Source organism: Danio rerio, chromosome 8 (assembly GCF_052040795.2).
Source record: "Danio rerio strain M-AB ecotype USA chromosome 8, GRCz13ab, whole genome shotgun sequence".
NCBI lineage: Eukaryota > Metazoa > Chordata > Actinopteri > Cypriniformes > Danionidae > Danio > Danio rerio.
Genome location: NC_141028.1, coordinates 16,118,256 through 16,130,539, shown reverse-complemented (window position 1 = coordinate 16,130,539; position 12,284 = coordinate 16,118,256). Strand labels below are relative to the sequence as shown.

The window sequence follows — 12,284 nt, the reverse complement described above, 5'->3', positions numbered from 1 at the left end:
CACATTGTATACACGATAAGTATATCGTGTACATCTCCCAACTCTTCCCTTTTTATTTATTTATTTATTTATTTATTTATTTATTTATTTATTTATATGTATTCATTTATTTTTATGTTTTTATCTTCAACACCATATATATTGTTTTAAAATAACACTGTACAAATGTCTTTCCCTTTTTCTCCCTAATCTTTTCAGTACCCATCTGTATCCTTATTGACTATTTCTAATGTATCTCTGATTTTGTTACGTTCTAAAAAAAAAAAAAAAAAAAAGAGTTAAAAAAATTATATTGACAAAGCATCATATATATTTGGAAATAATTATATACAATAAATAGAAATGGAAAAAGTTTTGGCAGCTCATTGACAGACATTTGTATGATTAGCATAACCAACCCAAATAATATATTGTTTCAAATGACAAAAAAATTCATTAAACATTTAAACTTTTCAATATCAGGAGTTATCAGGACGTCAATCAGGGTCCTGCAATTGAAAAACCATAAATAAAGAGAAAACCTCATGAACACAGTAATTAACATATATTTATTAATACAGTTTAGTGTAGCTTTAAGTGGATGTGATCTGTTGTTTTTGATAAACATGTAATACATGCTAAAAGCTTTTACCTGACTCACTTGCTTATTTATATAGAGGGTCAGCTTTGACAGCTCATGCCTCGGGCTTTACTCCTTTAATAAAGACAGCAGACTGGAAGAAACCCATGGCTGCAGTCCAAAACATGTTTAAAAATCAAACATGCCTCAGAATTTTAAAATCGCACTAAAATATGTTGTTCAAAGCATAAAGCACAGGTTTTATCATTTGCTCTGGCCTTGACAAGTCAGTATAAAAGATGGAGAGAGGGAAATTGAATGCGCTTTTTGGGATATACTGTATCAGTACCGAGATTAAGTGGAGTATGAAAGTGAAACACAGATTAATGTCTTTGTGTTTTGTGTCTTTCAGTCACAGATGAGGACACCGTCAAACGATACTATGCCAAGTTTGAAGAGAAGTTCTTTCAGACGTGCGAAAAGGAGCTTTCCAAGATCAACACATTCTATTCAGGTACTGTTTTATCTGCTTACATATAAACAATAATAATATTGTGAAAAAAGCAACATATGCTTATTCTAAAAAACGTAGCCCTATATACATTTCTGGAGATCGCGAATTATGTAGCCAGAGAAACGTACGGCTGCATTTAGTCTTTAAAATGACAGCTACGGCCGTTCCATTTCACGCTTAACAGCTGACTGCTCAAAACAGAAGCAAAAAATAAATAAAACAAACAAGTAAATAACAGGGTGAGAATGTCGTTAAATCTGAAAACGTGGTAAAAATCAGGCGAGTGCTTTTTTTCCTGGATTGCTTTTCAAAACACTACCGGTTGGGTTTAGGAAAGGGGATGAGTCGGGGTTTGGCCGGTCGGTCAGTCAGTCAGTCAGTCAGTCAGTTAGTCAGTCGGCCTCAGGTAAATTTAGACAAGAACAGCAGGCACGAATTGCACTTGCGAGAGAAATTTGATATATCAAAAAGTGTACACAGTGGATTTGTGAAAACAAAAACTGCAAAAAAATAAAAATAAAAAACGTAGCTCCTGGGACCTATTATGCACTCTTCAGAAATGTATTTAGGGGTACATCTTTAGAATGAGCCTGGGTTGGGAAAAAAACATTGGTTTTCTATTTTAATAGGCAGCTAATTATTTACTTTAGGTTTGAACTACAATAAAATTATCATATGTTTTACTTTCGCAAGTCTTGTATCATTATGAAAGTTCCTTCAAATTGTACTTTTATTTACCTGCTGTCATTTTATGCAAAATGCATAATATTTTTCTTTTAAATTTTAATAAATGTCATTAGTAGTATACAAAATAAAACAAAAATTAATAGAACTAGAACTAACTATAAATCATAAATACAGAGAAAGCGATAAAAAAAAGAAGTGGTCTCTTAATTTTTCAAGTCACATGACCCTTCAGAAATTGATCTTATATGCTAAAAAATTTTCTTCTTATTATAAGTTTTAGTAACACTTTATAATAAGCTTGTATTAGTTAATGCATTTACAAGGAACAATACATTTATTACAGTATTTGTTTATATTAGTTAATGTTAATTATTGAAAATTACATTTTTCATAGTCCATTCACTCACAGAGCATTAACTAATGTTAACAAGCATGAATTTGGATGTTTAGATGTAATAACGTATTAGTAAATGTTGAACTATGATTAATAAATGCTGTACAAGTATTGTTCATTATTAATTCATGTTAGTAAGTACATTAACTAACATGATCTAATATAACCTTATTGTAAAGTTTGAAGTTAAAGTTTTAAAAAACTAATACATTTGTGGAACTTTTTTTTACAATTTTTTTCGGATGAATATACATTTATTCTTTAATTATAATTATTTTTAAACAAATGTAAAATGCTTTACTAAATGCTTGATCGATTTAATGCATTTCTCCTTAATTAAAAATAACTTTTTTTAAAAATGATTGTTATAGTTTTGAAGATTTTTATTTTTTATATTTAGAAAGACTAGAAAGATTTTTTAAATATATGTATTTTATTGTTTGTTTGTTTGTTGGTTTGTTAACTAACATGATTTTTTTTAGCATTAACTGTCATAAAAGTTTTCCAGAACCCATAAATGGCACATACCGACAGCTAAGCTTCACTGTGTGCTTGAACTGCAATGGCCTGCTAAATGCTGTCAAGGGATTCCCTGTGCATGAGGTCTGGGTGTACAGCGCTATTTGGAAACGTGATGTAATAAGCAGTGCCTGCCATAGTCATTCTGACATGTGTCAAGGGGAATGGACTATGTTTGGACTCATAATATATGCACACTGCAACATAAGCTGTGTTGTTGCACGGGCTTCAGGACGGCCAGAATGAATGAGCTCTACTGCCTCTAGTGGCTGTTCAGCGGAGGAAACAACAGACATGTTTTGAAAGCTCCACACTGATGCTTTGTTCGCATATTGACACATTGTTAGCATGTGTCATAAACATTAATATATGAATGCTAGATATTAAAACCTCACAATGAGTCATGACAGAATGATCAGCGTTTATTTTGAAACAAAGAAGCAGATGCTCATTAATAATTGAACACAAAAGCATTAACAAGGACACAAACTGCCTTTTAAATATATTTCTTACAGTTCTCTAGGGTGCACTCATAATGTTGTTAAGAAAAAACAATTTAGAAGTAAAAGGCTATTTTCTGTCCTCTTTTGACCCCTTCTTCAAAACACACTCTTTGAATAGACATGGTTGATTGTAGACTTGGAAGTAAACACCCACTGCTATGGTTAGGTAACAGTTTACATATTTCATTAGGATAGCTGTGTGCCCATCGGTGTAAACTTCTGCCTGTATTTTTGACACCTGGCATCCTTTATAGGACTGCTGTGAATTGCATTAAACACTCAGACTATTTGTTTATCAATTAATCTGTAACAGCTATAACAGACAAAGCAGAAATAAGAACAATTATTTACAATTATGTGGTGCGAAATTACTGTCAAATCAAATATAATCAGCACCAGTGTTACTTTTGAAATGCAGTAACGCACCAGTAACTTTTAAAAGTAATGCATTGCAAGCAATATTGGGTTACTCTCCAAAATACTAGTTTGCTTTACCTAGTTAATTTTCGTGAAAAAGTAATCCATTGCGTTACTTTTAAGTTACTTTTTCTTACCTGGCTGAGGCTTGATCTCTTTCAGAAATTTTAAATAATAATCAAATTTGAAGAATAATTTTAAAAGAGGAGCTCTGCAATTAAAAAGGCAGCAAATAACCTACACCTTCATTTACGTTTAAAAATGCACATCAATTTATCATTTAGGACATACTGTAGGTGTTAAATCCAGTTTTTGGAAGGCCACAGCTCTGCACAGTTTAGGTCCGACCCTAATTAAGCACACCTGCTCAAACTAATTCAGTCCTTTAGTTTGAAACCTACAGGTAACCTACATTGGACCTAAACTGTGCAGAGCTGCGGTCATCCAGGAACTGGATTTGACACCTGCGATTTAGGACAATGTCATTTTCAATGAACTTCCTGACCCCAGAGCTATACATGCTGTATATACAGATTAATCAAAGTTTAAAGAAATGTGTTTGCTACTTTTGTGCTTTTTGCCTTATTAGATAAGTAAAATCACTGTTCTTTGAGACAATTCCCTTTTGCTTTTTTGATGCATTTAAAATAATAAGAATACTTCCTCTGGCCTGCCATCTTCATTTCTGTCTGTTCCCACAGGGAGAGCATTTTCTCATTGCGTGTGGGATTCAGTGTGGCTAAGTTCATTTGAATTCAGCAATTTATTTTTTTTAACTAATTAATTCAACTAAAAAGTATCTCTCTTTACATTTTTTTTTAAAAAGTAACTCAAACATTATTACTTATTTTTTTTAATGCATTACTTGTTACTTAGAAAAGTAATATTATTACGGAACTCAAGTAACTTGTAATCCGTTGCCCCCAACACTGGTCAGCACATCATTAACTTTTGGCTTGTCTTAATGAAAATCAAGCATCTAATTGTACACTGGTTGTATACAATTCAGATGATCAAGTTGGCAGATGGGCAATGTCATTTAAAAAATAAAGTTAACCCACTATGTTCTAATTGTGATCAGAAAGAAGGAAATGCTGATATTATTTGAGCTTTGGTGTCTTATATTTGGAGCATCTTTATTGTTGATATTTTTTGGTTATTTACCTATAGTAGTGTGAATCAATGGGTCGTAGTTAGCAATGTAGATCTTCTGTGAAGGAGGAGTTTAGTCACAATATAGGTTGTTTTCACATGACGTCACTAATGACCCACGAAATTCAGATGGAGTGCAGGAAGTGATTCTTCTACATAGGAATCACTATCAGAACACCAAAATGATTCTGTTTTATTATGTCTATAAATGTTTAAATCATCCAAAATAAGAAATGTCGAACAGCTTTTATAGACTTCCAAAGAATTTTGCTCATAAACAGAGGAAAGTTCAAGAAACGGTCTGAAAAACGGAAGAAAGGCAACATGTAATAAAGATTTGTTCAATAAATCCATGTGTACAAACTTTTTTGAACACAATAATTAGTTTGACAGCACTGATAAAGATTATATATTGGCCTAGCTTTGTGTTTAAATATGTAAATGTGTTTTATAAATATCAGATACAAACACCACCACACTCCAGGAGAATATAAATAACATACCCTGCCATGTCATGGCTGTAATAAAATCTCGGTCTTGTTTTGCAATAATCCATTTCTTTACTTGCGTTTTGTTGGAATAAACAACTGTAACTTTGACATTGAGGTGTTAATAATTGTTGATGGTAAGTTCATCGATAGAACAAAAAAGAAATGCAACAAAACTATATGGTTACTATTGAGGAGCACTTTTCCCCCTTACAAAAATAAATAAATAATAATATAGACTATGCGTTTACACGTTTGTATGCTTTCATCTGTTATTTTATGATGCCTGGGGATTACATAAGGGAAAAACTTTAGTAATTTATAATAAACATGTTTTTGAACCACATAGTAAAGTGGATAATGTGTACAACTCTTTGTTAATGAATGCTACATAATACTCTAGCATAGTAAACTGAAAAACTGTAATAAATAACATTAGTGTAAACTGTGGTGCACGGTGATTATAGAAAACTGAAGCCTGTTGAATAATTTGTTTATTACCACAGTTGTGTTGTACTACAGCAACAAGTTAATTAATAGGAAAGTTTATTTCAAGTAATTATCTATAACATGCTTCCAAACACTATAGTAATTATCTATAATATCCTTTCATGTAACGTAGCTTATACAGTATCTATCACCTTGATGACAGGCAAATATGTTTTAGTTCAGTTGAAAACTCTGCCCTCTTCATGATATAAGGATCATGTCCAACATATGTGCTTATTTTCTGTTTATTTCTCCTTTGAAATATGGTATAATTCGCAAAAATACAGACTTTCCTCAATGTCTCCCATTTAGTTTTTTACTTCCTGCCCTCCATCTGAATTTCGTGCGTGATTGAACCACGTGATTGCAAACAATCTATTGCATCATAAAGGTACACATTGATACCAATATGTCATTTTTGCTATAAAAAAAAGAAAAGCTTTTCGAATTATTTGAGTTCTGAAGCTTACAAGATGTTTTTATCATACAATGACCTTTCATATGTCCTTATGGAATTTTAAAATCGCAGTTCTTGACCCCTTTAATTCAGTTTATGATATGGTTTAATCTTTTTATCCTGCAGTTGTCACTGAAAATCATTCAGTCCCTCTGTGATGCAAGTTTAACAGACAGACCAAAATAAAATGTAATTGAGTTCCTCTGCCAAAGAAAGCTGGCATAAACACTAGGATGCTTTTTCCACAAGTCAAAATACGATAAAGTCTCCTTCTCTTAAAAGCAAAGATGTCAGAAAACATAAATACTAACTTTGTAAATGCTCTGTAATTGAATTCTTCAGATCATGTTGCAAAATCAGTCCGCTTTTCATGGTTTATTTACTGCTATGCAAGATATCATATTTGATGCCCTTTAGAAATTAGATATAGAATCACATCACATTAGGATAGCAGCCACTGTTACCAACCGTATAACTAATTCTGTCTAGTTGACCCAGACAGTGTTTTGGCTGAGACCTCTGGCCTCCTCTTATGAACAGGATAGCTTGTAAACCTTGCAGTCTTTGTCCCAGAGGATGAGATCTGCTAAGCACATACATTTTTCGCACCATCTTATTCACGTTCAGCCTGCAAAGTACAGATCTTAGTCAGACTAGCGAGACTATTATAGTCTGACCGGACACCATATATAAACTGACATGAAAGAGCCGGGTTGTGGCATTCATTCGATATGCTGAGTGCTATTTTGAGGTCACATCTTCTGTTCACAGCCAGTGTTTTTTTCTGGATGTGCCCTATAAAGTCAGCACCTAACATTAACACTATTTAGTGTTTTTTTCTGTCCAAAATTAAAGTTTAAAATAAGGAAATATATCTGACATTATGTTTAAAAAGATTAACTTTTTCTCTTATCTATTTACGGATTTCTTTTGTGGTTTAATCAAAAATTATTATTTATAATATTAACAAATTTGTGTTATTAGGAGTGTCAGGAATTAAGGTTTCCTATGGAATTGTAAAAACACTGTCACTTTGTTAACTATATAAACAAAAATGTAATAATATATATTTAATAATTGAGAATTGTATCTTTTATAACCATATCAAAAATTTGGGGTCAGATTTTTTTTCATGTTTCTTTTTAAGAAAATTATTCTGGTTGTCAAGGCTACATTTATTAAATGTAAAAAGATTGTTAAATTGTTAAATATTTATAAAAAAATTCAAATAACTTATTATACGTAGTTTCAAATAAAATTATTACTCCAGTCATTATTGCTTATATTACTATCAACATTAATAATAATAATAATAATAATAATAATAACAATAAAAAATAACTAATTAATATTAGAGTAATTTCTGAAAGATCATGTGACTCTGAAGAAGACTGGAGTAATAAAGCTAAAAATGTATATTTAAAATCACTGGAATTAATTATGAAATAAAATTATAAACAACTTTTGAACAGTTATTTTATAGCGCAATAACAATTATATATACATATTATTAGCCCCCTTTGTATATTTTTCTTTTTAAAACATTTTCCAAGTAGTGTTTAACAAATTCAGGAAATGTTCACAGTATGTCTGATAATATTTTTTCTTTCTGGAGAAGGTCTTATTTGTTTTATTTCGACTAAAATAAAAGCAGATTTTAATTTTTTAAAAACCATTTTAGGGACAAAATTATTAGCCCCTTTAAGCTAAATTTTTTTCAAAAAAATAAAAGCACACCTTAAAAAAAATAAACAGGGCGGCTAATATTTCATGGGGGCTAATAATTCTGAATGCAACTGTAAATATTTTTGTGTTGGTGTAAAAATTAATCAGTATTTATTGATGGATCATAATGTATTTAATGGAAAACAATAACAATTAAGACACATAATTACTTAATGAATTATCAGCAAACGAGTCACGAATCACAGGATTGTCAGTTTACAGATTTTTACTGTTAATTATAAGATTACTTTATTATTCTGAAAATGCTACATTTTTATGTAAAATGACATTCAGTTTTTGGTTCATTCTTGAGAGTTTTGACATAAACCAAAAAATAAAGCCATTTTTTCCATAACAATTACAGCATTTTACAGTTAAATTATTCATAATTCTTTACAGTTTTGTTTAATGTTTGGTCCAGTGAAAGTATTTGCAGTGCTTATAGATTGCCTTGAGAAAGTCAAAACTTTTCGGCAGAAAAAGTTGGACTTTTAGAGTTCTTGAGATGTTCGCTCTCCTTCATTCTGCATTTCCTCCTGGTCTTTCTCTGAGGCTCATAACCCAAATGCCAGCAGTGCTCTCAGTGTTTACATGTCTGCTGAACCTAATACTCGTTTCCTTCCTCTGAAACTGATCAGGGTCCTGTTCACCAAACTGTGCTGGGACGCAGGCCAGAGCAGATAATGCAGTCTGAGAGATCGCCCTTACAGGAAGACGCTCATCTCTGACAGGAAATCTGTCTGATGAGCAGAATAAGCCATTTATTCATCCGGCAAAATAGATTCTGATGCATTTCAATGTAGGGTTGCAAGCCAAGCTGCCTTTATGCCTCTCATTAGACAGCTTCAACATGTTTTAAGATCATAATTTTCCTTCCTAATTTTCACACAGGATTTTCTGCTTTCTCTTAAAAATCATCATACGATTCATTCATTGTCTTATCGGCTTAGTCCCTTTATTAATCAGGGGTCGCCACAGTGGACTGAACCACCAACTTATCCTGCACATGTTTTACGCAGCAGATACCCTTCCAGCTGCAACCCATCACTAGGAAACACCCACACACTCTTGGACACACTCTCATACACCACGGCCAATTTAGCTTATTTAATTCACCTGTACCGCATGTCTTTGGACTTGCATGGGAGAACAAGCAAACTCCACACACAAATGCAACTGACCGAACCAGGGCTCAAACCAGCAACCTTCTTGCTGTGAGATGATTGTGCTACCCACTGCGCCGCCATGCTGCTCTTAAAAATCATCATATGAGATAAAACAATAATTGTCTATAAATCTCAAATGCTATTTACATCTTCTGTTTCAGAGAAACTGGCCGAGGCACAGCGACGGTTTGCTACTTTGCAGAATGAGTTGCAGACGTCTCTTGATGCTCAGCGGGAGAGCAACGCTCCAGCCTTGCGCAGTCGCCGCAAAACTGTGCTCCCACTGTCCAACAAGGAGCGCAACAAACATCGTAACATCAAAGACCTGCAGCTGGCCTTCAGCGAGTTCTACCTCAGCCTTATCCTCCTGCAGAACTACCAGGTCTGAGATTAGACATGTTTCATGTTGATGTTTGTCTGATGTTGTCCTCCCACTTTGTTTTCTGGACCTTTTTCCCTTGGCTTTTATTTGTATATTTTTTCTTCTACTACTTTTTCTTCTTTGCCAACACTAGAATTTTACATTAAAAGAATGACATTAACATTAGTGTAAGTTTATTTTTATTTAATTATTATTTTAATAATTATTACTTTTTGGACTGAATATAAATATGTTTTTCTACAAAAAATTGGGGAAATAATAAATAATAAAAAGATATTACCAAAACCTCCTCTGTAAAAACTTTATTTTTGACCTTTACTGTGTCAAAAAATCAATTTTTAGTTGAACATGGCTTAATTTAATGTTCAGATTTTTGAGCTAGACTTGTATTTACTGCAAATATATTATGACTGTAGTGTCATAAGCAGTCGTAGCACACTTGAAGCCAATTACCAGTTAGGGTCATGTCTAGTAATTATACCAAAGATATTAAACAGGCCTCTAAGGTCCTGTTGGGTTATAGACATGATTGTTTTGTTGCCTTCAAACATTGACATTGTTTACCACAATTTGCAATTGTCCTTATTTTAATGTAAGTTTTTAACTCTTCTAAAACATAAAAGTACCATAATATGTTTGCAGATAATTAAGAAACATGTGAACATTCTTGTTTATCTAAAAAAAAATGCTGAAGTCAGATATTCTGCTTTGATGTGTTTTCCATGCCAGAACGGCAGTCTTTGTTTTGGTAATTTTAACCTGCCCAATGCCAGTTTAGCCAATTATATTTCAGCACCCCGGGTTGCCTTAGTAAAAAAACGCGTATTTCATTCATTCATCCAGAAAGACTTTGAAAGCATACAATTACATTGTAACCCCATGTCCTTACAACAAATATGTGAGGAGATTTGCAGTGATAAGAAATTAGGTTGTTTGCATCAAATGAAACACGACAGAAATTTAAATACAGCCTTCAGAAGCACAGAATATCACTCAATCATGAAATATTAAGGTTTATAATCTAATTAATACATATTAAACCTCTTTAACAGCATTTAATGTACATGCTCAATCACTGATATGTGTTTAGTTCTAAAGTTTAAATTCAAAGGGTTTATTTTATTTTCAAGATCTGAGGTGAACTATCTGCTGCTGCTTTCAGTAGTATGGCAATAAATGTTCTGTAAAATGACATTTAAACTCACATTGTTAGCATTTAACACTAAATAAAGCACATGAAGTGTACCTGAGGTGATTAATGTCAGTTTATCCTGTTGTTCAGCTACAAGAAATAGAAGCCATTTCTAATATATAATTTCGAGTTGTTGGTTAGAACAAAATCTCTTTTTAATATGGAAAATATTCCTTCTATCAGGAGCCGTTGCTTTTATGTAGACCACAGTTTAAATCACTCTCTCCTGTTCTCAATCTGGCAACCTGCGTTTGCATTTGTTTTGATCCAAGAGTGCAACACCTAGTTTAACCACTGGGTGTCAAACTTACATACTGCACCTTTAACCACCTTTAATCAGTGGAGAAGTACGATGACAACAATTGTTTCATTTTTCTAGCGTATAACCTTCTATAAAGTTCATTTATAGTTCATATATCTAAATTCTTTATTGACAGAATCTGAACTTCACCGGGTTCCGCAAGATCCTGAAGAAGCATGATAAGATTTTGGACACTCCACGTGGAGCCGACTGGCGTGTGGCTCATGTGGAAGTGGCTCCGTTCTACACCTGTAAGAAGATCACACAGCTCATTTCCGAGACCGAGGTACAGAGTCCATGATTACTTCACTGACTTTCTGCACTAATGATGATCAGATCGTACTGTAAACTCCTGTAGCTGCTCAAAGCCAGAAATATATTGGAGCTTTAGGGCAGAAATGGCTGAAGTAAATGATGGTGACTGACCTCTGTGTGTGCAGGCTCTGGTGACCACTGAGCTGGAGGGAGGAGACCGTCAGAAGGCCATGAAGAGGCTGAGGGTTCCTCCTCTGGGAGCTGCACAGGTCAGAAAGAAGCTCACTAAATACACACTGCAACTTTCAGCAAAGATTTGTAATGTATTATATTCACTATCAACTCTTTAGAGTACCTGAAAAAATTTTTAGTTGACCCATACATTACATTTTATTTTGTTATTAACTTTTAAACCTTTGAACATATTATTTAATTTAATATTGGATGAATCAAAGCTGTTTATATACTAATGTGGCTTTAATATGTGTATTATTTTAATGAGGAATACCAGCATGGAAAGCAGCAATTATGCAGGCTGAAAAAAAACAATATCAAACCTATATCTGCAGTGTTATTTTCATGCAGTACTTTTAGTTCTAGGTCAATGGCAGTTGTATAAGTCTTCAGGAATAGTATAATGCATAAGCAGAGTGGGTGGAGAGATTCACCTGTGCCTGGAACATCATGTACGACAACCTGCATACATATGCATAACACATTACAACACAAACTTTATGTTAAACATGAGGCTTATCTAACTGATTATTTAAAAAAGGGATCACTCAGTTGCCATGACTTATCAAATTAAAACATCAATATATTATCAGTTACCTATGTAAATGCTCAAACAAAGTTTTCAGTTTTATTTTTGTACCATGAATCATATAAAAGCTAAAATGCATTCCTTGTGTTCCTGAATTTTGTAAGTTACTAGAATAACAACTAGAGTGACCAAGTGTATTTTTCTTGCTCAGCCTGCACCTGCATGGACCACCTTTCGTGTGGGACTGTATTGTGGTGTCTTCATTGTCCTGGCTGTCGCCTTCGTCCTTACTGGTACAGTTTTCTTTATCACCCTACACAT

General features: G+C 33.1%; 1 protein-coding gene across 2 annotated transcripts in view; it reads left to right on the top strand.

Annotated features, from left to right (window-relative positions):
* xpr1a (xenotropic and polytropic retrovirus receptor 1a) overlaps positions 1 to 12,284 on the top strand; it is a 161,011-nt gene that overhangs the window by 107,005 nt on the left and 41,722 nt on the right. For both annotated transcript variants that reach the window (XR_015496741.1, NM_001245100.1), the window contains 5 exon segments: positions 972 to 1,073; positions 9,232 to 9,452; positions 11,082 to 11,231; positions 11,386 to 11,469; positions 12,175 to 12,256. Coding sequence is in view for 1 of the 2 variants with exons in the window: in NM_001245100.1 (NP_001232029.1) it covers positions 972 to 1,073; positions 9,232 to 9,452; positions 11,082 to 11,231; positions 11,386 to 11,469; positions 12,175 to 12,256 (639 nt within the window). In the remaining variant the exon portion in view is untranslated.